Source organism: Barbus barbus (genome assembly GCF_936440315.1).
Source record: "Barbus barbus genome assembly, chromosome: 36".
NCBI classification, from domain to species: Eukaryota; Metazoa; Chordata; class Actinopteri; order Cypriniformes; family Cyprinidae; genus Barbus; species Barbus barbus.
In genome coordinates, this window is record NC_136714.1 from 12,248,283 (window position 1) to 12,272,837 (window position 24,555).

The window sequence follows — 24,555 nt, forward strand, 5'->3', positions numbered from 1 at the left end:
TGATCACAGTCACCTCGTCATTTCTTTATCCTGTAAAAGGCCGTTATGGAGCGTCTCATTACACGCTGTTATCCCTTTAAAGTTCCTACTCTCATAAAATATTTTAATTTATTTTAAACCTTAAATTAACTTTCAACAACAGATAATTCAGCACAATTTATATGTTTGCGCTGAAAAGCCTATTAATTGTCTCCCTCTCTACTGTGTTCTGTCCGTCTGACGCGCGTGCGCGCGCCCGCCGCGCCGGCGCTCATTCGGTATTTTAAACTTAACCCAGACTGTCAGGACGGACCTTTATGCAAAAATGGATATGCTCGCGTGAATTTGTGGCATTTATAGATAAGGATATGACCGTAAACTGAACGTTTTTGCGCTGAGGACGCACACGCATCTGTCAAAGCGCCTGACAGGGCAAGCCATTACTCTTATGCATTAACTTAAAGCTTAAAATAAAGAATTATCATGTTTTGGGCAGCTTGGATCACGTGCTTCTCCGGCAGAATCTCATTCTGTTTCCTTCACTATTTTTAGATGCATTTTGTCCATAGAAATGCATTATTCAGTGCCGTAATTTGACTAACCAGCTGAAGTTGGACGTGCACTGTGGGCAGACCCGATTAATCGATAATGAGAATCGTTGTCGATGATTTTCATAATCGATAATAATCGATTTTATCGATTAGTTGTTGCAGCCCTAATAATGACATGGGTATGACAGAGGTATTAGAATATGAAGGTGGTTAATGAGGACACTGCCTATGTCCCCGTAATTCAAAAGGCTTAAAAAACATACTAAATGGTGTTTTTTTGAAAATCTAAAAATGCACAAAGTCTCCTGTGAGGGCTACGTTTAGGTGTAGGGTTGGTGTAGGACAATAGCACACGCAGTTTGTTCAGTATAAAAACCATTACGCCTATGGAGAGTCCCCATAAACCACAAAAACCAACGTGTGTGTGTGTGTGTGTGTCATGATCTCTCACACCTCTCTGAAGTGCAACATGACCGCCTACTGCCACTGGCCCTAAATGATCATCATTGTTATGTCTTTGTTATGGCTGGCACATACTGGCAATTGCAAACTTGGCATTTTGGAGAAAACGCGTTCTTTCTTAATGTGGTTCTGTTGCTTTAAATCACACCCTGTGATCATCTCCTTGAATCCTCATTCTTGCTATCAGAAAAGACTTGACTAGCTGGAAAAAGCCTCAAACTGCCACTGCACACTGTCGTACAGCTCTGAATGAGTAGTCATAATGGTTCTTTGAGCAGCTGTCCTCAGTGACACTGTGTTTAATATAAGCTAGCCTGGCTTTGCATCTGCTAGTGTTACACTGGCCAGTTCTTTACTCAAATGGGAAGATTTTAGGGGGAGATCCCGGTAAGGAAGCTAAATTAAGATGGAGGGACGTCTGGTAAATATTGACTGCTGTGGAATGAAAAGGTGGAGGATGGAGGGACAAATATTGACCAATCTGTTAATAATCATCTTACACTCAGAAATATAGCATTGGTTTTTATGGAATCTCACCTGAAACCTGTCAAAATGCTGCTCATAAAATCACAAGGAATAAACACAAATTATATTTTTTGTTATAGAAACAGAAGTCTGTTTTTAAGACCATTAAAGGGATAGTTCACTCAAAAATTTGTATTGAACACAAGGTTTATTGTATTATTTTCAAGAGATTCCCAAGACCTTAAAGGGATAGTTCACCCAAATAATGAAAATTCTGTCATTCATTTTTTCACTCTCATGTTGTTTCAAACCCGTAAGACCTTTGTTCATCTTCAAAACACAAATTAAGATATTTGTGATGAAATCCGAGAGCTTTCTGACCCTCCATAGACAGTAACGTCACGGTACTCTTGTGAACGCATGTTGTCTGACACGAAAGAGAAGAAATTGTTGAATAAAGTCATTATTTTTGTTTTCTTTGTGCACAAAACCTATTCTTGTAACTTGATAAAATTACGGTTGAACCACTGATGTCACATGGACTATTTTAACTATGTCTTTTCTGGGCCTTGAACGTGTCAGTTGTATTGTATGGATGGTCAGAAAGCTCTTGGATTTCATCAAAAATATCTTTGTGTTCCGAAGATGAATGAAATTCTTATGGGTTTGTAACAACATGAGGGTGAGTAATGGCAGAGTTTAAATTTTGGGGTGAACTATACCTTTATTACTGACCCCAAACTTTTGAATGACGACAGTGTATATATCATGAATTGGAATAGTAATAAAATGTTGAGCTATATGCAGGTGAAATAGAGAAGGATTAATGAGAACGTCTTGAGAGTTGTGTGGGCTTAGATATGCAGATATCGTAGGTACTGTATACAAAGCGGATGGTGAATCTATCATTGCTGAATTGCTGAACTGCTTGATCAGAGACTAGCTAGAGAAGGTTTTTAACTTCCTGTTCTACCTTAACCAACACAGCATTCAAACTTTTTTGCCTCTTTTATCCCTTTGTTCCCCTTTCATCCATCTTCCTTCCTTCCATTCTGACACTCATGCTTTGTTACCTGTCAGTCTGTCTACCATTTTCTCCTAATACAACTAAACTGTCTTCCTCTTTTTCATTATTGCTCTTTTTCTCTCTACTCCCTTAGCCTCAGGAGACTGAACCTGTCCTCCTCTCCCTTAAAGATAAACCCGCTTTTACTCTCTGGGAAAAAAGACTAAAGCATTCATATTTTACCACCACTAAAAGCCTTAAGCGAGATTAAGGATTTAACAGTCTCTCAGCATATTTAAAACAACTCCACTGGTTACATAAATTGTATTTTTTTCTTAATGTGTGCTGTTTTGTCTGAGCAGAGGCACTTCCACAGTCAGGCATAGCTGGAGGATTTGTGTTGTTTTATGAAAGTGCTTATAGTTGACGTTGATATGGCTTATTTTACAGGATATGTACAACATAAAACTCTGCTCAGAAAATTAGTTTTGAAAAGACCAAGGGGAAACCATATTTTTGGTGTATTGATGTATAAAGATACAAATGGAGTGTCGTGAGCACTTAAAGGGGACCTATTAAGCAAAAATGACTTTTATAAGGTGTTTGAACACAGTTGTGTGGCCGCAGTGTGTGAAAACAACCAGCCTATAATGTTAAAAATCCACCCACTCATTTTTTTATAAAATCAATAAATCATGAACAGTCTCTCCAAAAGAGCTGTTTCAGATTCTCCCTCTGTTCACGTCACCGAGGGGAAAAAGTCCTGCCCATTTGTGACGCTCTCTAGCATAAACATAACCCTGAGTGAGAAGCTGCGGTCTGCCATTACTGGAGATGTATACAATGTCAGCACCGAAGAGGCTTTAGAAGTGTTGTGTTTTGGGATGCACTAATGAACATAGGAGTCGCCATAATCTCCCCTCATCTGAGCCAAGGACACTGTGGTTACATTTCATTTTCAAAGGAAATATCCCGGAAAAAATCGATAAAGTCCCCTAAATGTTTAGGAATCAATACCAATGCTTTGAGCGCTATCGTCTGCTCCAGACGCAGTAAGTATCATGCGTTTGTTTTCCAAATTGCCTTTCTGAAAGAGCTTCTTGGCACTCTGTAAGTGTGATCGTGAGAATGATCGTGAATAGGAACGTGGCAGTTAAAAGTTGCATATGAAAGCAATGTGAGTCGATCGCTTGAAGTTGTCAAGCTCATAATCAGAAGTGGGACTTATAAAGTTTGTGATAGCATGAGACCAGCTATGTTGTTATTTTTATCCAGTGCTCCCCGTCTGTGTAATTCATAGACGCAAATTTATTATGCACAGTATAATCAGATGACTGACTTTGAAACAGAGTACGTTTTCTGGACAGATAACAGGCTTGTATTAATAGTGGAATGTTTATTTGCAAAGGCTTGCACTGCTAATGCCTGAGCTTGTTTCTCTTGAAGCCCCACCCTCTTCTTCGGGAGCAACAGCTCATTTGCATTAAAGCAACATACTCAAAATCAGCACGTTTTGGATCGTACCCTAAAAGTGACAATTTTAACAAGCTATAAAAAATTATCTGTGTGGTATTTTGAGCTAAAACTTCACATATACACTCTGGGGTCATCAGAGACTTATTTTACATCTTGTAAAAAGGGGCATAATAGGTCCCCTTTATTGAAATAGTTTTCTGACTAACTGATTCTTTGGACAATACAGTATCAGACTGATGATGGACAGTTATACAGTACGCTTTATTGGTAACACCTTACAATAAATTCAGCATTCAGGTGACATAAACTAAGAATAAACAATTTATACAGCATTTATTGATCTAGATCAATGTATAAATATGCAGGAATTAACAATACACAACAGTAAATTTATAATACATTCATTATTGTTAATTTAATTTAGTAATATATACTGTTAAATTTAGAATTTAACTTGCAATTTAAAAAATATCTGTGCATTATTAGTTGGGATTTTTTTGTGACTTGTTGAATCAATTGGTGGCAACAAGTCATTTTTATAGGTGAGTCATTTAGCCCTTTCACACAGTAATACCAGTAAATTGCCGTAAAATTACCGGAACGACTTTACCGGTAAATTCAAAAATGCGCTGTTCACACAAGCAACGACATTCCGTCTTTTTTCCGGAAAAGCACCATTCACACATCCGTTCCAAAATACTGCTAAATTATGTGACATCATTAACCTCTAAACCTCTAACCTCAAGCTGCGCTTGTATTTGTAAACATGGAGGGGTATATGCGGTCAGTTTTTTTGTTGATGGTTTCATTTTTGTTTCAAACTTTCGCATTCATGCAGCTGCTTTTGTCCCAGAGACAACGTAATAGACGACTACAAACCAGTGCTTAAATTGTAAATTTCGAGGTCCCGGAACAAAGCAGGGTGATGGATCCGGCATATAGAGGAGGGAGAGGTAACAGAGCATTCAGCTGATCACATTGGTGGGCCAGCTTAAGTGATTAACAGCGTGCATCAGTTGCTTTTATTAGGGTTCGTACATGAAAAACCTGAAAAAAACATTAAAATCTGAAATGGCAATATCCAGGCCTGGGAAGAAAAACAATACAAAAAATTGATGGAATTTTATTTCACAAATCTCTGTAATAGAGTTATAATTAATCATGTTCAGAATTTTGTGGTGAATTGTGTGCATATTACTAGTTTTACCCTGCAGCTTTCAAGTTTATAATGAGGGAAATTCCTGCAAACATTTATTCAAGATAGCAAGTAGGTTATATGAGTAAATAAATCCACACAAACTTTCAGATTAAATCAGTCATTTGAAAACAGTGTGAGTGATTCAGCTGGACCACGTCTTCTTTCTTTCACTCTCTCAAAGCGGCTTCACATCAGCGACTCTCGTCTGCAACGAGCTGCTGCACACCGATCCAAGACTTTCGCTCGCATTTCGGGACAGTTGACAAAATTGTCACTTGCTTAATCGGCTCATTGTTGCATCGTCACAAAAAATTATAATTTGCACGTCATTTTAAGCCAATCGGTTCTCGCGCACTCCAGAGGCTGTTTCAAGGCTGAGCGCTCACAGTCACATCCAAAGCTGCTAGCGAGTATCATATTGAGTTCATTTTCGTAGTTTGTTGTTGAGCTTAAGTGGCCAAATACACACAAAATTACGCAAAAAATGCCATCCTGGCGAGTATTTAGGTTTTTTCTTAACTAAATGTGAACAGTTGAGAAAGAAAACATATGTGTAGGCTACTGGATCCGTGCATTATGTCTTGTGAGAGCAGAGCACTTCACATGTCGTGTCTTTTGCGCGCTCAGGTTCTTTATTTCAAATGTAGATGTGCCTCGCGGTCATTATAGAGGATTTTTCATATATGCACACTATAGGTCAGCACAAACGTCTTTCATTGGTGCATGAGGAGGGGATCTGCCAATATGAGGTGACGGATCCGGATCCAGCTTGTTCCGGCACAAATTAAGCCCTGCTACAAACCAAAATACTGAACTACAGGAGAAAAATGTTGTTGCTAGAATCCGAAGGCAGAGGCGCTACTTGCAGCTAAAAAAAAAAACAGTTATGTTTACACAAATGGCTACACAGAGGTATGTGCGACGGACATGGGAAAGTGTGGAGTGAATGCGTCATCTGTGTCAGAATGTTATGATTGGCCCGGAGTAGACGTCTTACGTCAGCGCGTTCTGAACTCGTACGTGCTCATACCGGTGATTTTCCTTTTGCGTTCACACACAGCAATTTACCGGTATAAGAAGTTGTAACATTACCAGTAAATTGCTATTTTTGAAAAAGTCCTGTTCACACATGAAGTGTGAAAGCTTATAGAGTCAATTATTAGTCAATTAATTAATTCAACATACTGATTTATTCAGTAACAAATCAAGTGACTGTCTTTACAAGTGATTTAATCAGTTCCGAAATCGATTTGTGCAAACACACTGATTAAATTAGGAACGAATCTGTCATTGAATCATTTGCACAACTGACTAATTCACGTGCTCCTATGTTGTGTGTTCTGTTTCTGTTGTGTTTTTGTTCGAAATTTTTCAGTTGGCAGACCAAATATCAACAAAGTAGTTACAAATATTGTGTCTGCATGTGAGTGATGTGATATTAATTTCTTGTTTATTGAAATGTATAAAAAAGCAATCTCTCACATGCTGTCGTATACTGAATATCTGTGTTGACATTCAGTACAGTATTCCTGTGTATGTCATAATCATAAACCATAAGCTGAAAGACCCTGATGAGCTTGTTCAGTCATTTATAACTGTCCACAGTTGTGTGTATGTGTGTTCATAGTATGTGTGCAGACAGAGCGTAAGGGCAGATGTACTGAGAGCTGTGTTGTTGTTATGGGAATTAGCCACAGCTACAGTTACTGGTAGAATCCCCAGTAGGCTCCACACAGCAGATCGTAAAGCCAGAGAGCTAAACACTGCATGTGTAGCTCAGACTGGGCCATACACACTCAAAACAACATCTTGACAGATGTCTTTGAGAAGATCCAAACTGTGCATGTGAAGTTAATTAGATGCTTTTTTGCCAAGAACTATTAGTTGGCTTGATATATTTTTCAATGATGATCTGATATTAGTCTGTTTCTAAGTCTGCAAAAGAATTAAATACTTGTATCTAATTAGGCTTCTTCATAAGCCCTAAGGAAATAATAAGTAAACTCTTCCTTTCTTCATGTATTTGTTTGTTAAAGTAAAACCAATTATTTTGTAGACCAGTAATTAATAAATTACGAACCATTTAATAATTCATATGAAATGACGAAATCGTACAATACTGTGCAACTTGAACTGGGAAAATGTATGAACTTCAGTTTCTTTTTTTCTATGACATTCTTTGTTAGGTTTAGGATTGGATTGGATGTTTTTCTACAACCCAATTTAACTTGAACACATTTTATTCATTAAAATGCTAATTATTAAGTTCTCATTAGACCGGGCTGGCATAGCAAAGATGTTCCCCAGCAAAATTTAGCTTGTAATTGGTCGACCAGAAAGCACTTACACAACTGGTGGGCGTTATGGCAAAAATATCATATCACGATTTTTTTTTTCCAAAATATCACGATTCACGATTTTATCGTGATTCTTTGTCATGTTGGTTTTACTATTTTGCAAGTTGTCTGAGCAATACAGCCAAACTATTTTATAAACAAAGCCTTACAAGGTAACAAAATATTAAATAAAAAAGAATGGATGACATTTAGGCCAAAGTGTGCAAAGATAAAAATCTAAGCCATTATTTCATCTTTGTTATTAAAAAATGAGGACAAAGATATGCGACATGTTACAAATAATACATATATTATACAAATAAAACAAACAGTGCTTTATATTTTCAGGTACAGTAGGTGTATTTAGCAGTACCATTCAAGAAATTGAATTAACAAATATAAAAATAAAACACTATATACATCAATCATACATCGACTCTTATTTAAAAGCAACTGTATTAAAGTTCTGCAGTCAAGAGCCTTGAGTATTTTTGTCTGTGTTTTGTTTTATTACCATTATAGGAACAGCTCACCCAAAAATGACAATTCTGTCGTTATTTACTCACTCACAAGTTTTTTTGTTTTTTTTTAAACCCGTTTATTTCTTCTGTTGAACATAAAGCCCTTAATGTCTATATTATATATTGTGTTTTTGCTGCTTTGTACATTGCCTATCTGTGTCCTGTCCTGTTGCTGTCTTTCTGTTGCTCTGTGGAGCTTCTGTCACTACAACAAATTCCTCGTATGTGTAAACATACTTGGCCAATAAAGCTCATTCTGATTCTGATTCTGATTCTAAAAATTATTTTGAAGAATATGGGGAACCAAACAGTTGCTGGTCCCCATTTACTTCCATAGTATTTAATAATTTGTTTTCCTGCTATCAAAGTCAATGGGACCAGCTACTGTTTGGTTACCCATATTCTTCAAAATATCTTATTCTGTGTTCAGCTCAAGAAAGAAATTTATACAGGTTTGGGACAGCATGTGAGTGAATAAATAATGACAAAAAGAATTTTTGAGTGAACTATCCCTTTAATGACAATCGGCAGCATAGGCGGAGCGTGTGGCCATGTGGACTTGGAGCAAAAATGCCCCTGCACAAATAAATTAATTCTATTATTCCTGTTGCTAACAAAGTGAAAATGAATGATTGCAGCATTAAATTAAGATCTGCTCAAGATTTTTTTTATTAAGATTTTTCTTTTTAAGCATTTTTACAATGTTGCACATTATAACCAATCACACACGATTTTGCTGAGCTTAGGAATGCAGTGGCCAATGAGAGGCATTCAGATGAGTCATCCTGAAACTGAGTTTTGTTGTGTGCGTACGTTCGCTGACTGAATTCAGACCCGCTTGAATTCTCTCACAATAAACAAAGACCTTTAAGACCTGCACGCATCCGTTTTTCTCTCAACTGTTTACTTTCAGTATAAACATAAACAAAAATGTATATGTAATCTTTGTGTGTTTTTGAAAGTATTAGCTCAATCAGATGCAAAAGATAACTTAGTCCAGTAATCAGGCACAGTAGCACGATACTACGATATTGTTTTTTCAAAAACAGAACGTGGAGACATTTTAATCGTCCACGATCAAAAATCATTGTATTGCACCAGGGAAGTCTTGCTGGTTAAAAGTGGGTAAATTTAGTCAGGTTTGGTATATTATATTCTCCTGCAGCATCAGAGACCATGCATTATTATGCTATTGTAGTCCGTGTGTGTGCATGAATCCTTCAGGCCGTCAACAGTAGCTCATACTGTGTTGTGTGTTCCTTTTCCCCAGGCTTGATCATATAACTGAGGGCTTTGTAGTGCTGCTCACTGCTCCGTTTGCCTCTTGCCCTGCCGCTAACCACGCTGCTGTGGTCTGAGGATGCTCTGCATATGCCAATTAATGCTATCAGCCTCTTGATTGATGTGCCCATCAATTGTAGATCCCTCTAAAACTCTGCCTGCAGGATCGCAACTGCAGCCATACTGCTGCCATGCAGCGCGGTGGTCTGTTCTGCCCCTCAATCCGACTGCAGGCTGATATCTTTGCATGTTATGCAGAGCTTCATTTGCTTGCTTGTTTCCTCTGTCATGGGAAATTAATAAGATACAGTCCAAATGGTGTGTGAGAAAAGCCCTCATCCTTGATGGGGACTATTGGCTGAGAGCTCGCACTAAGGGCTCAGGGAACAGCCTCGGTGCTATTTATAGGCCTGGCATCGTGTGTGGCAATAGTGGGGGAGCGTGCTTGATGCCAAGTGCATGATTTGTGCCCAGGGACGTGTGGAAGGGGCAGGGTGAACATGCTAATGTCATCAAATCGTTAAAAGAGTGCTGAGAAAGGTCACATAACGTTTGCGAGGGGCTGTCAATTGATATAAAATTTCTGTTGAAGTAATTATATGATTATATGCCAAGAATAAATCTCAGTTAATCACATACGTCAATATTTGCTGATAAAATGAAGATAATTGCCATTATGGCTTTATATGCCTTATTATATGTTGTATCCATCTTATTTTGCAATGTGGAAGTAAGCTATTTTTTAAATGCGCAAGACTTCATACATTAGCTGCTATATGTACATAACTAAGAATAATTAAGTGACGTAAATGGTAAAACTTGTGCTAAAAACCAGTGTGTTTATGATAATTAAAGTAATATTATAACAAATACCAGTTTGGAAAATCAAGCAGCATAATGAGCTTGGACAGGTAAAATTACTGAAAGTGGATGACATTGCATATTAAGTTACAACGGTTGCACCTGCTTAAAATTAGCTGCATATCTTGTTGTTTATCTACAAGCTTTAGACATAAGGGCCTATGACATGCAGATTCTGTGCTTATGTAATTCTTAGAATGATATTTGCTGTTTTTCCAGCTTGATTGTGTTAGTAATCATAGGTATTTGAACATAATACATTAATTTTTTATGCTTGGATATGCTCTGAAACATATGCATAGCTTTAGAAACATGCACTTTTTTTAAATGTTTTTTTTTTTTTGACAGAAGTCTCATATGCTCACCAGGGCTGTATTTATTTGATTAAAAAAAGTTAAAAACAGCAATATTGTGAAATATTATTACAATGTAAAATAACTGTTTTCTATTTTAATATATTTTAAAATGTAATTTATTCCTGTGAGTGCAAATTGGAAGTTTCAGCAGCCTTTACTCCAGTAAAAAAAAGAGTAATAGTAAAAATAAGACTAAAAATAGTAATATTATTAAATATTAATATCATCAAGGATAACAGCTGTCTATTTCTATATGTATTTTAACTCATGTACTGGTGATCATTTTTTTCTTTAGGCAAGGCAAGTTTATTTATATAGCACATTTCATACACAGTGGTAATTCAAAGTGCTTTACATAAAAGAAAGTGAAATAGACATTAAAATCAGTAAAAACATGGAAATAAAAATAATAAAAACAAGGAAATTTAAGATGATATAGAAATTGATTTAAAATGAATTTAAAGAAAATGATTATACATAAAATTCATTGCAGTCAGTTCGGACATATAGCACAGTGCTCATTCAACAAATGCACAGTTAAACAGATGAGTTTTGAGTCTGGATTTAAATGTGGCTAATATTTTAGCACATCTGATCTCTTCTGGAAGCTGGTTCTAACTGCGGGCCGCATAATAGCTAAAAGCAGACTCCCCTTGTTTTGTGTGAACCCTTGGTGTTTCTAACTGACTCGATCCGAATGATCTGAGTGGTCTGTTCGGTTTATATTCAGTGAGCATATCAGCAATATATTTAGGTCCTGGGCCATTGAGTGACTTATAAACAAGTAAAAGTACTTTAAAATCAATCCTAAACGTAACCGGAAGCCAGTGTCAGGACCTGAGGACTGGTGTGATATGCTCAGATTTTCTGGTTCTAGTCAGAATCCTGGCAGCAGCGTTCTGGATGAGCTGCAGCTGTCTAATGGTCTTCTTGGGAAGGCCGGTGAGGAGACCATTACAGTAATCCAACCTGCTGGTGATAAAGGCATGAACAAGTTTCTCCAAGTCTTGATTGGAAACAAAACATCTAATTCTTGCAATGTTTTTGAGATGATAGTATGCTGATTTAGTTACTGCTTTGATATGACTACTGAAACTAAGGTCTGTCTCCAGACCTTTAATTGCATTAAATAAAAATGTACATTATATAACCATGAGGTGTGATTGCATCCTTGTGCATATCAGCAGTGGTGCACGCTCAAGGCTTTCAAAGGGGCAATGTGGGATCTCACCTACCTCATACATAAGCTAACAAATGTTAATGACCTGGACTTGGAGTGACAGACCTGGCTCCATCACAAATTATTGTAGTGGAAGAAGATCTCATATTTCTCTGCAGCTCCAAGCAGCCAGAGATAGACATGATGTGTGTGCATGTGTGACTTAGTCAACAAGCCAAATGCAGCAGTCACGCATGTGTGACTCCAGCTCTTATATAAACTTGTCTCTACAGGGATTCCTGTATAGAGGGTGGGATGCACTCCAGTAACTGGCACCATTCCACACTTGTATGATTTGTTTAGAGTCAGATTTAACATTAAACACTGACATGAAACAATAAAGTTAACTTTATTGTCAGGATTGTCAGCATTTACAATATGTCCTAAATCTTGTTGCTAAATAAGTGAATTTTTTGGTAAGCAGACTTTCATAAATTTTAATAAATAAACCCACCCTTACTTTTGAGCATTAGTATAAAAATAATTTTGCTTTGGATTTTTAGGGTGTACTTATATAACTCCTGTATTCAGTTCCTGATTCAGTTCTTTTTTTTTCCTCATATTTTCTATATTCTCGTAGACCCCATATTTCAGTTTGATATAGAACTACACTCACCTACAGGATTATTAGGAACACCATACTAATACTGTGTTTGACCCCCTTTCGCCTTCAGAACTGCCTTAATTCTACGTGGTATTGATTCAACAAGGTGCTGAAAGCATTCTTTAGAAATGTTGGCCCATATTGATAGGATAGCATCTTGCAGTTGATGGAGATTTGTGGGATGCACATCCAGGGCACGAAGCTCCCGTTCCACCACATCCCAATGATGCTCTATTGGGTTGAGATCTGGTGACTGTGGGGGCCATTTTAGTTCAGTGAACTCATTGTCATGTTCAAGAAACCAATTTGAAATTATTCGAGCTTTGTGACATGGTGCATTATTCTGCTGGAAGTAGCCATCAGAGGATGGGTACATGGTGGTCATAAAGGGATGGACATGGTCAGAAACAATGCTCAGGTAGGCCGTGGCATTTAAACGATGCCCAATTGGCACTAAGGGGCCTAAAGTGTGCCAAGAAAACATCCCCCACACCATTACACCACCACCACCAGCCTGCACAGTGGTAACAAGGCATGATGGATCCATGTTCTCATTCTGTTTACGCCAAATTCTGACTCTACCATCTGATCGTCTCAACAGAAATCGAGACTCATCAGACCAGGCAACATTTTTCCAGTCTTCAACCGTCCAATTTTGGTGATCTCGTGCAAATTGTAGCCTCTTTTTCCTATTTGTAGTGGAGATGAGTGGTACCCGGTGGGGTCTTCTGCTGTTGTAGCCCATCTGCCTCAAGGTTGTGCGTGTTGTGGCTTCACAAATGCTTTGCTGCATACCTCGGTTGTAACGAGTGGTTATTTCAGTCAAAGTTGCTCTTCTATCAGCTTGAATCAGTCGGCCCATTCTCCTCTGACCTCTAGCATCAACAAGGCATTTTCGCCCACAGGACTGCCGCATACTGGATGTTTTTCCCTTTTCACACCATTCTTTGTAAACCCTAGAAATGGTTGTGCGTGAAAATCCCAGTAACTGAGCAGATTGTGAAATACTCAGACCGGCCCGTCTGGCACCAACAACCATGCCACGCTCAAAATTGCTTAAATCACCTTTCTTTCCCATTCTGACATTCAGTTTGGAGTTCAGGAGATTGTCTTGACCAGGACCACACCCCTAAATGCATTGAAGCAACTGCCATGTGATTTGGTTGATTAGATAATTGCATTAATGAGAAATTGAACAGGTGTTCCTAATAATCCTTTAGGTGAGTGTATATGTAAGATATGCTATATGTCACACTTTCAAATAGCTTGCACACAAATTGAAGTTGATATATTTATATTGTAGAATTTCATTCTGTGTTCAAGGATGGTTTTATCCAGACTGAAAAGACATCTGTGTTCCTGACGTCTGGGGTTTTTCTTTAATATATAATAAATTTGATATGATGGTGTGGTAGTTCTTTGTAGGAGTATGAGGCGCCACGTAGGATTTAAATCAAACTTCGCTTATCAATACATACTTAAAACACGTGCATACACACCTATAAATTAATCACATATACATGTATACTATTGGATGTTCAAAATATATATATGAAATACCCGTGCACACTAATATGAAATCCATACTAATACATATTATGTTAGTAATGAATGCATATATACTTGTGAATAACTTGCATATACATATAAACTTGACGCATGCATACACCTATAGACACTCGCTAATACATACAAACAAGATCCATGCATATACACCCACAACAACACACGCACATACATATAAACTCGCTGCATGCAGACACACCTATACATACTCACACATACATATAAACTCGCTGCATGCAGACACACCTATACATACTCGCATATACATATAAACTCGATCCATGTATATACACCTTTAAATACTCGCACATACATATAAACTTGATCCATGCATATACACCTATACATACTCGCATATACATATAAACTTGATCCATGCATATACACCTATACATACTCGCACATACATATAAACTTGATCCATGCATATACACCTATACATACTCGCATATACATATAAACTTGATCCATGCATATACACCTATACATACTCGCACATACATATAAACTCGCTGCATGATTTCATATGTGGATGTGCGTGGACTTTTCAGTGTAAACGGAAGGCATTTCAGTGTAAAAGGAAGCAGAGGCACATCCGGCGGGACATTTGAAAATGCTTAACGTGGCTTAATGCATTAAAACAGTGTTTTTAACAGACCAAACTCAATAAACACATTATTAATAAAGCATACAATGTATAGACAAGCAGATGAGTCCAGAATAAGAACGTAACGCGTTTAATTATTCGTAAAGCATTTTCCTCCCACTAACCTGGCTTAATGCATTAAGACAGTGTTTTTAAAAAAAAAAACTCAGTAAACACATTATTAATTAAAATCAAACTATGTCGATATAAAGTGGTTGCATATTGACATGAAAAAAAATATTTAAAAACATGTATTGTAGCAGTAAATTTAAACTAGAGAAAGTTTTGAAGCGCTATATCTGCTTGATGGTTAAGGGACCGTCTGACAATTCCACCGACTGGGTTAAAACGTCCAATGTATTTTTAATTAAAATTACTTTTAAAATAACACATTACAGTAATACAAACTGTAAAGTTTGTATTACCTATATAGTGATTTACAGTGAGGTGTTTTTTTTTTGCCAAAACATCCCTTGTACACAATTATTTAAATAATAAATGTAGCCTAAGTCCAATTTTTCATGTAAAATTCTTGTGTACTGTACGTACAGTAAGGGAAATATTAGAAGTATTGTATAAGGCGTGATATTGGCTAAATATATTCCAATATATTCAGTCAGTTGCCTACTAGGCAAATCTCCAGATGCCGGGACATTTTAAAACGCTGTGGCTTAGTGCATTAACAGTGTTTTTAAAATACCAAACGCAATAAAAACAATAAACCATGCTATACTGTACATAGTTTGATTTTATTAATAATGTGTATGGGCGTCGGAACCATTGTATGTGGGTGGGACAGGACCCATCCACTTTTACCGTCTCTAATTCAGCAAATACGTCTGTGCGCTTTTCAGAGTGCCGTCAGTCAAACCCATTCCACATGACATGAAGAATGCCCTAATCAATTAAACTTAATTTAGCTACAGCCTTGAATTCCACACTGCTGCTTCCTCAACTCTATTGCACTTGGCTCATTCAGAGTCCACATAAATGAAACTCCATTCTGTGTTTTCAACAATTTCAACCAAAGGCGGATGCAAACTCTGGTCTCTCACGTCAAAAACACTGTGGTACACGCTTTATCTCTTACGGCACTGGAAATACAGAGATATAGCCGTCTTTTGTAATCTTGTGACGTTAGTGGGCAGAAGTAAATAACCCATGCCAACAAGGCGGCCTATTTGCACTTTGTGTAAATAGACACTGTGTTAATTAAAAGGCACCAGACTACAGAAAATATACTCCAGTAATTTTTTTTTCTGGGGGAGGACCCACCCACATTTATTTTGCTTCAGACGCCCATAAATGACGCATTAACCCATGTTAATGGGAGGAAAACGCTTTACGAGTAATTAAACGCGTTACGTTCTTATTCTGGACTCATCTGCTTGTCTATACATCGTATTCTTTATTAATAATGTGTTTATTGAGTTTGGTCTGTTAAAAACACTGTTTTAATGCATTAAGCCACGTTAAGCATTTTCAAATGTCCCGCCGGATGTGCCTCTGCTTCCTTTTACACTGAAATGCCTTCCGTTTACACTGAAAAGTTCATGCACATCCACATATGAAATCACTCGCATATACATATATACACAACTAAAGCATGCGCCTTTCTTATCAGAATTGTGTACGTTTGTGAATTTTATTTTGTATGTTCGCGCGAGTGTTTTATGGGTGTGTGTGCGTGCATTGAGTTTCTGTGTATGTGCGAGTGTTTATACGTGTATATACATGGATCAAGATTATATGTATATGCGAGTATGTATAGGTGTATATGCATGGATCAAGTTTATATGTATGTGCGAGTATTTAAAGGTGTATATGCATGGATCGAGTTTATATGTATATGCGAGTATGTATAGGTGTGTCTGCATGCAGCGAGTTTATATGTATATGCGAGTATGTATAGGTGTGTCTGCATGCAGCGAGTTTATATGTATGTGCGTGTGTTGTTGTGGGTGTATATGCATGGATCGTGTTTGTATGTATTAGCAAGTGTCTATAGGTGTATGCATGCGTCAAGTTTATATGTATATGCAAGTTATTCACAAGTATATATGCATTCATTACTAACATAATATGTATTGGTGTAGATTTCATATTAGTGTGCACGTGTATTTCATATATATATTTTGAACATCCAATAGTATACATGTACATGCATGTGTTTTATGTATGTATTGATAAGCGAAGTTTGATTTAAATCCTACGTGGCGCCTCATATAGGAGTGCTCTTTGTCTATAGAGCTATAGAGCATGCTAGTAAATGGCTTTTTTCTCAATAAAGCAATAAATACAATATAAATAGATAAGGTCTTATTTCCACATTATATGAAGTATGATGCTTTTGACATGTTCCATTGTAAACAGTTTAATTTTGTTGCACAATAGACAAATAGCATTCTGTACCTTGTAGAATCGGAAGTAAATGCCCGATGCTATTATTGGCTAACACTTGCATATGTTTGACAGCCTACATCCTTCATAGATGGACTCTGCTGTGATTTGGGTCAAAAATGCATAAATACTCATCATATCAGTACATAACAAACAATCTGTAATAACAGACAAAGCAATAGTGATCATGTGATAAAAACAGTTACTCACTTTTGTGTGTTGCGATATTGCTGTCAGATCCAATATAGTTGGCACAGCATTGTCTTTTAGTTTCAATCTTTCTGAAAATCCCGCATTGAATTGTGCTTTGTTTGTAAACAAATCTGTGGTAAAATGAAGTGAACAAAGTTCTTACTGACACAGTCTGGAACTTCTTAAATAAAGTTAATTCACTCTTTCCTAACATTGGGATCAGAAGGACAGCAACGCAAACACTAGCCGGGTTTCCATCCTAAGTTGCGAATTTAACTTATGCGCAAAATTTGAATATCGCATAAAACATTTGCGAATAAGCACCGCTTCCATCCAACGAGTTAGGGCGAACAAAATTGTCACTTCCTGATAAACTGGCACTAAATATCACTGAGAAAAGAAGGAGAACCCACTGAATATAATAATTCTCAAATATAATAAATTACTTGTGCTTCGAGAAAGCAGATGAAACACAATAAATGCGTTCTTGCTTTCAGAGGTGAATGTCATCTGTTTGGGAACGCAGTCGTGGTAGAACATTCTGGGAGGCAATTATACAGAAATACTTTGATGACAGACTTTGCTTGGGCACTTCAGAATGACCATAACAACATTTCAGATGCTGTGCAACAAAATCAGTCCGCTGGTTAGTCAGGTTATGCTATCCCATAGCGCAAAGTCACATGACGTTTTTGAACGCTCACGCGGGATTTATTCACTAAATGCGTTTCCATCTCCCATTATTCACATTAAGCCTTTTTCACAGAAGTCAAAAACCACCTCAAGTGAGCATAAAAACTTTTATGCGAATTAAGGGATTTTTTTTTCGAAATTTGGCGTTTCCATCACTCAATTCTGATGCGATATTTCAAAATTTGCTTAAAAAGAGGGTGATGGAAACATAGCTATACTGTTCTTCCACAACTTGGCACTGCAGAGCATCTTTCGGAGCATCTTTATCGTTTGGTTTCTGGGTAGACCTGCATTTGCCGCTCCTTTCATTTACCTACTACGTGGCTAAATAGGCAGCAGTGTTGAAGCAGGTGTTGATCTTCTTCTGCAGAGGCGGAGTTTAACCACAATGTTACATCATAGAGTTGTACATTCCACAAGTTGTCGTTTTGGCTTCAAAATCACAAGTTTTTGTGTTCTGAAACATACATGAAGTTTTTTGTAGTACAGTGACCTCTTATATGTCTAAAGATAAATGGAATTTTCATTTCTCAGTTCATGACCCTTTTAAGTAACTTTAATTTGGATATTTATATTTTGTTTGAGTCCCACCAGTCATTTCTTTCTCTTCCACTTCCAGTGCACAAATCATCCCACTCTCACCCAGCAATTCAAAGCTTCACTCAGTTGCATCAGGTCCTGCGGGAATGCAGACTTCTACTTTGAAGCTGTTCTTAATGTGAATGTTACATTTAGATACACTTAACAGGTTCTTTTTGAATTGCCATTCTCACCAATGTGAATATTCTGTTGCTTTTGTCTGTTACAGAGGTTTATTGATCTTCATCTCTGCGACTGGTGGACACAGTTACTGCTACACTGCCACCATGATTCATTTGCGCCTTCCGTCGACCCCTTTCTCCTTAACTCCTTGCCTTTCCTCTCTCCTCCTCCTGATCTTCCTCTTGGGCCTCGCCCATCTCTCTCAGGCCGGTGGCGACGTGTCCCACAGCAGCCCGGGGAACTGTTCAGGGGAGGACAGCTGCTCTGAGGGTGTTGTCCTGCCGATATGGAACCCCCAGAACCCCTCTGTAGGCGACAAGGTGGCACGTGCCATTGTCTACTTTGTGGCCCTCATCTACATGTTCTTGGGCATGTCCATCATCGCAGACCGGTTCATGTCATCCATCGAGGTGATTACATCTCAAGAGAAGGAGATAACGATCAAGAAACCCAACGGAGAGACCACCACTGCGACTGTGCGCATCTGGAATGAGACAGTCTCCAACTTGACCCTCATGGCTTTGGGATCGTCCGCCCCTGAGATCCTCTTATCTGTGATTGAGGTCTGTGGGCACAAGTTTGAGGCTGGACACCTGGGCCCAAGCACAATTGTGGGTAGCGCTGCCTTCAACATGTTTATCATCATCGCCATCTGTGTTTACGTGGTCCCAGATGGTGAGGTACGCAAAATCAAGCACTTGAGGGTCTTCTTTGTGACAGCAGCCTGGAGCATATTCGCCTACATTTGGCTCTACTTGATCCTCTCTGTCTTTTCTCCTGGTGTGGTGGAAGTTTGGGAGGCCGTGCTTACTTTCCTCTTCTTTCCGCTCTGTGTGGTTCAGGCCTGGATCGCTGACCGCCGTTTGCTCTTTTACAAATACGTCCACAAGCGCTACCGTGCTGACAAGAACCGTGGCATCATCATTGAGACGGAGGGTGATGGCATGTTCACCAAGATGGATATGGAGATGGACGGCCAAGGTGCCAATTCCCACCATAAGGAGGCACTTGATGGGATGCTGGCCGGTGTGGAGGAAGGAGGTGGTGGAGGAGGTGGAGGGGAAGAAGAGGAGGCCAGGAGGGAGATGGCTCGTACGCTGAAGGATCTCAAACAAAGACATCCGGAAAAGGACATGGAGCAGCTGATTGAGATGGCGAACTATCAAGTGCTGGTGCAACAGCAGAAGAGTCGAGCTTTCTATCGCATCCAGGCCACTCGCATGATGATCGGAGCGGGGAACATCCTGAAGAAGCATGCTGCAGACCAAGCCAGGAAGGTGGTGAGCTGCCATGAGGCTAATGCCCAAGAAGAAGACCCTCATACCATCTACCTGGAGTTTGAGCCCTCTCATTATCAATGCTTTGAGAACTGCGGCTCTTTAAAACTCTCTGTGACCCGACATGGTGGAGACAGCGGCTGCACTGTCAAGGTAATGATTCCGCTGTCTTTACCCAACAGTACTGTGATTACATTGCTGTGATTGTACTTTAAATATATGGATGTGATATCATTTTGAGGCCAGAAACCTACATGATTCCCAGCAGCGAGGATGTACTCTCAGAGCTATTTTGAATAATTACAGCACTTAGGAGATGAGCAATTAATTGACACTGTTTTAACAGATTTCAGATTAGCTCATTCTATATTATTTAAACATTTCAATTGTAAAGTTTACCACAGGAAATTAGCTTCAATTATTGTAAGTGGTGTTGATAAGAGGGTGAAATATACTATATTATTATTAATATTAATAATACCACATAGACTAATAATTCAATAAAAATTATAATTTTGTTAATATTTATTATATGATTTTGTGTTGTTATTATTATATGATTAAATAAAAAATAATAAAACCAAATATTAATTGTGACCCTGGACCCAATTTTGAAATTGATATTCATACATCATTTGAAAGCTGAATAAATAAGCTTTCCATTGATGTATAGTTTATGATAATATTTGGCCGAGATTATTATTTCAACTATTTGAAAATTTACATTTACATTTACATTTATGCATTTAGCAGATGCATAAATCTGATAAATGCTAAATCTGAAAATCTGGAATCTGAGGGTGCAGATACTACTTCTTTTGGCATAAAAGAAAAATCGATCATTTTGACCCATACATTGTATTGTTGGCTATTGCTACAAATATACCCGTGCTACTAATGACTGGTTTTGTGGTCCAGGGTCTCATTTATTAGAAATTTAAAAAATAAATATTGTGTTATTATGTGATGTGATATAGAGGGCTGCATTGGGATTGGGACCCACCGGGTCCGGGACCCAACGCAAATCTCGTGGGAGCGGGCGGTTTGAACTCTGCTGCGGGCGGGAATGGGCGGCTAAAAAAAAAACACTGCGGGATCGGGAGGTAGCCTAGTGACATGATGTCATTGTCAACAAAAATCTAAGTACTTGAAGTCTAAAGAAACGCGTGGTAGCCTAAGCGTTTTAGATGTCCCCGATAGCCCAGGCTATATTCATCTTCCCTACCAGTGCGTCAGAATACATGCAGGTCAGGGAAAGAAACAAACATGAATCTCTTTAATAATAGCAATACAATATGTTTTTTTTTTCCTGCGGGACGGGAGAAGACACAAAATCAATGCATCTCTATTATCGTGCGGGAATAAATTCTCAGAGTTTTGCGGGTGCGGGCGGGAGTGGACATACATATTGCAGGAGCGGGTGGGAGTGTAACACACACGTTGCGGGAGCGGGCGGTAATGGTCAGAAATTCGGCGGGCGCGGGCGGGAGCGGGATGAAGAAAACAGTCCCGCGCAGGGCTCTAATGTGATACAACAATACAGCATAATAATTATAATAAATGTATAAAATTTAAATATCTATTATGTTATTATTAGTGAAGTGAAGTGAAGTGACATTCAGCCAAGTATGGTGACCCATACTCGGAATTCGTGCTCTGCATTTAACCCATCCAACGTGCACACACACAGCAGTGAACACACACACACCGTGAACACACACCCGGAGCAGTGGGCAGCCATTTATGCTGCGGCGCCCGGGGAGCAGTTGGGGGTTCGGTGCCTTGCTCAAGGGCACCTCAGTCGTGGTATTGATGGTGGAGAGAGCGCTGGACATTCACTCCCCCCACCTACAATTCCTGCCGGCCGGAGACTCGAACCCGCAACCTTCGGATTACAAATCCGACTCTCTAACCATTAGGCCACGACTTCCCCATTATATAATATGATTCATATTTATAGTTTATTTTTTATTAATATTGTTATTAAGTATTTATTATTATTATTATTATTGTCATTGGAATCTTTAAATTATCACACATCATCTGCAAAAAGTTACATTATAAGACTCTATGTATAAGATCCACCTCCCATACACTTACTGTACCTCTTCTGAAATATGAAAAGATAGCATTGCTTCCTCAGCACTTTAGCTGTGTGACAGTAGAAACTGTTCCTGTGTCTAGGTTGACTATCGCACAGAGGATGGCACCGCTAACGCAGGATCAGACTATGAATTTGCCGAGGGCACTCTGGTCTTTAAATCGGGTGAGACAGTGAAGGAGCTGACAGTCGGCGTGATTGACGATGACATATTCGAAGAAGATGAGCATTTCTACGTACATCTCAGCAACCCTCGTGTTGTCTCCGTCCTCGACCCCAATGCGGTGTCTCCAGGCAACAGCATTATAGGGCCAAGCCATGTTCCTCCCAAAGCTGCCCTGGGTAACGCACACACTGCCACGGTGACCATTTACGATGACGACCATGCGGGGATCTTCACGTTCGAGAGCAATTCCACACGAGTGAGCGAAAGCGTGGGCATCATGCAGGTGAAGGTCCACAGAACATCTGGAGCGAGAGGGAAGGTGGCAGTACCATACCACACTACCGAGGGAACCGCCAAAGCTGGAGAAGACTATGAAGAGGTGGCTGGCAAGCTGGAGTTCCTCAATGATGAGACCATGTAAGTTAAATATTCTTACTTGAATAAAATTTTTTCAAGTGTGCATGGGTAGATTTCAAGCAGACAAAATTCTCTTTGTCACCACCAACACTGATCAAGCTAGATGTTTGCAGAGAGCATATGTTTTTGTGTTCGAATAGGCAAGACTGAATCAAGCCATTCTTGTCATTAAAAGTTTAGCTCAAAGCTGCACCTGAATTTGCATACTTCTACCCTGCACTAAAAGTGCATACTTGACTAGAGATGGAAAGTTTTAAGTATTTATGAGGCAATACGTAAGATATGGGACAAACTGATACATCTTAAATTGTGTTTTGACATATAATAGCGAAATATAGGTGACAAGTCAGACAAGACAGTTGTTTTTTAACATTTTTATTTAAATTATTATTTAATTATTATCTTTGGGAGCTGTGTCTCCTCATTTCAAATCTATCACAGTGTCAGTGACAAATGCAAATTGGTGTGCGGCCCATATCTCAGATTTCTATTTGTAGTCTGCATGTACATGAATGTTTCCACCACAGATCGGTAGTTAAAGTAAGACTATGTGCCCTCATGACCTGGAATGATCAGAGTATGCATGGATTACAGGCTCCAATGCTAAAAAAAGAAACACCCACAGATAAGAGCTAGGCAGAAGGAAATCTATAAGTCACACATAAAAAAGTAATAAACAAGGGATAATGTTGAAGAGATGTGTGAAGTCTGGAAGGAAGCCACAGAGGGGGAGATGGAGAACGATAAAGCTGCTGAGTTTTCTCTCAATCCTGAAATCGATACTGACCTGCACATCAAGCACACTGCGCTGCCTGCTGCAGAGGTGAGCAGGTCAAATGTAGAAAAGAACATGCTGGCAACAGAGAGAGGCAGTTGTTGTAATCTGCTTGTCAGGTTGTAATTAAACAACTGAAATAGGCATTGGGGTGAACATAGCATTGTGATTCATGGATGGACTGCATTGAGAGTGAGAAAAAAAAGCTCATGCATTCCAAGATGGAGAAGTTCCAATCATAAGCGGCATACCCATTCAAACTGACAAACCCCTCAGATCCTTAAACCAAGTAGATATTGAATGAAACTTGCAGAAAAAAGTGTAAAACAGGACAGTGTGGTGGTATAGTTTTTATTTACCATGAAAGGGAACTGGATTCAGATCCAGACCTATTTTTTCCATTTGCGAAGAATATATATAATTGGTAACACTTTAGGGAACACATGTTTACTATTAAGAGTTTTCCCTTAATAGACTCACAATTTAATATGTATTAATTTTATTTTTATTTTAAATGTCTTTACTGTAGTTTAATGCATCCGTGCTGAAATAAAATATCAATTTCTTTTAAAAAAAAGGGGTCAATGGGTTAGTTAATCCAAAAATGAAATTCTGTCATTAATTACTCACCCTCGTGTAGTTCCAAACCCGTAAGACCTTCGTTCATCTTCTGAACACAAATTAAGATATTTTTGATGAAATCTGAGAGATTTCTGACCCTCAACTACCACGTTCAAGAAAGATAGTATGGACATTGTTAAAATAGTTCACGTGACATCAGGGTTCAACCGTAATTTTATGAAGCTACAAGAATACTTTGTGCACAAAAAACTAAAATTGAACAACTTTATTCAACAATTTCCTCTCTTCTGTGTCAGTCTTAACAAACTTAATTTGTGTTCTGAAGATGAACAAAGGTCTTACGGGTTTGGAACAACATGAGGGTGAGTAATTAAGTAATTAATGACAGAATTTTCAATTTTGGGAGAACTATCCCTTCAAATTGGCTTGAAACACTCTATTATGGTAACCAATTTCACCACTATTTCTAATAAACAGGTTTTAAATGTGGGATCACTTGCATCGAAATCAAGAAACCTATGCTCAATTCCCAATTTAAATTCTGCTCTGCTTGTTAAAAGTGTCCAGGCCATTTTAGGATATCTTTGTACTGAAAAATGTCAGTTCTTTCAAAAAGTCACGGCTTTTTTGTTTTGTCCACTGCAAACCAAAGAAATACATGTG

The 24,555-nt window shown here is 38.4% G+C and overlaps 1 protein-coding gene across 1 annotated transcript in view; it reads left to right on the forward strand.

Annotated features, from left to right (window-relative positions):
* The window catches only part of LOC306856325 (sodium/calcium exchanger 1-like), a 102,404-nt gene that overhangs the window by 36,001 nt on the left and 41,848 nt on the right, over positions 1-24,555 (forward strand). Inside the window, exons 2-3 of the mRNA XM_079395547.1 lie at positions 18,621-20,004; positions 22,036-22,535. Of these exons, the coding sequence (XP_079251673.1) occupies positions 18,679-20,004; positions 22,036-22,535 (1,826 nt within the window). The 5' untranslated portion in view covers positions 18,621-18,678. The remainder of the gene's footprint in view (positions 1-18,620; positions 20,005-22,035; positions 22,536-24,555) is intronic.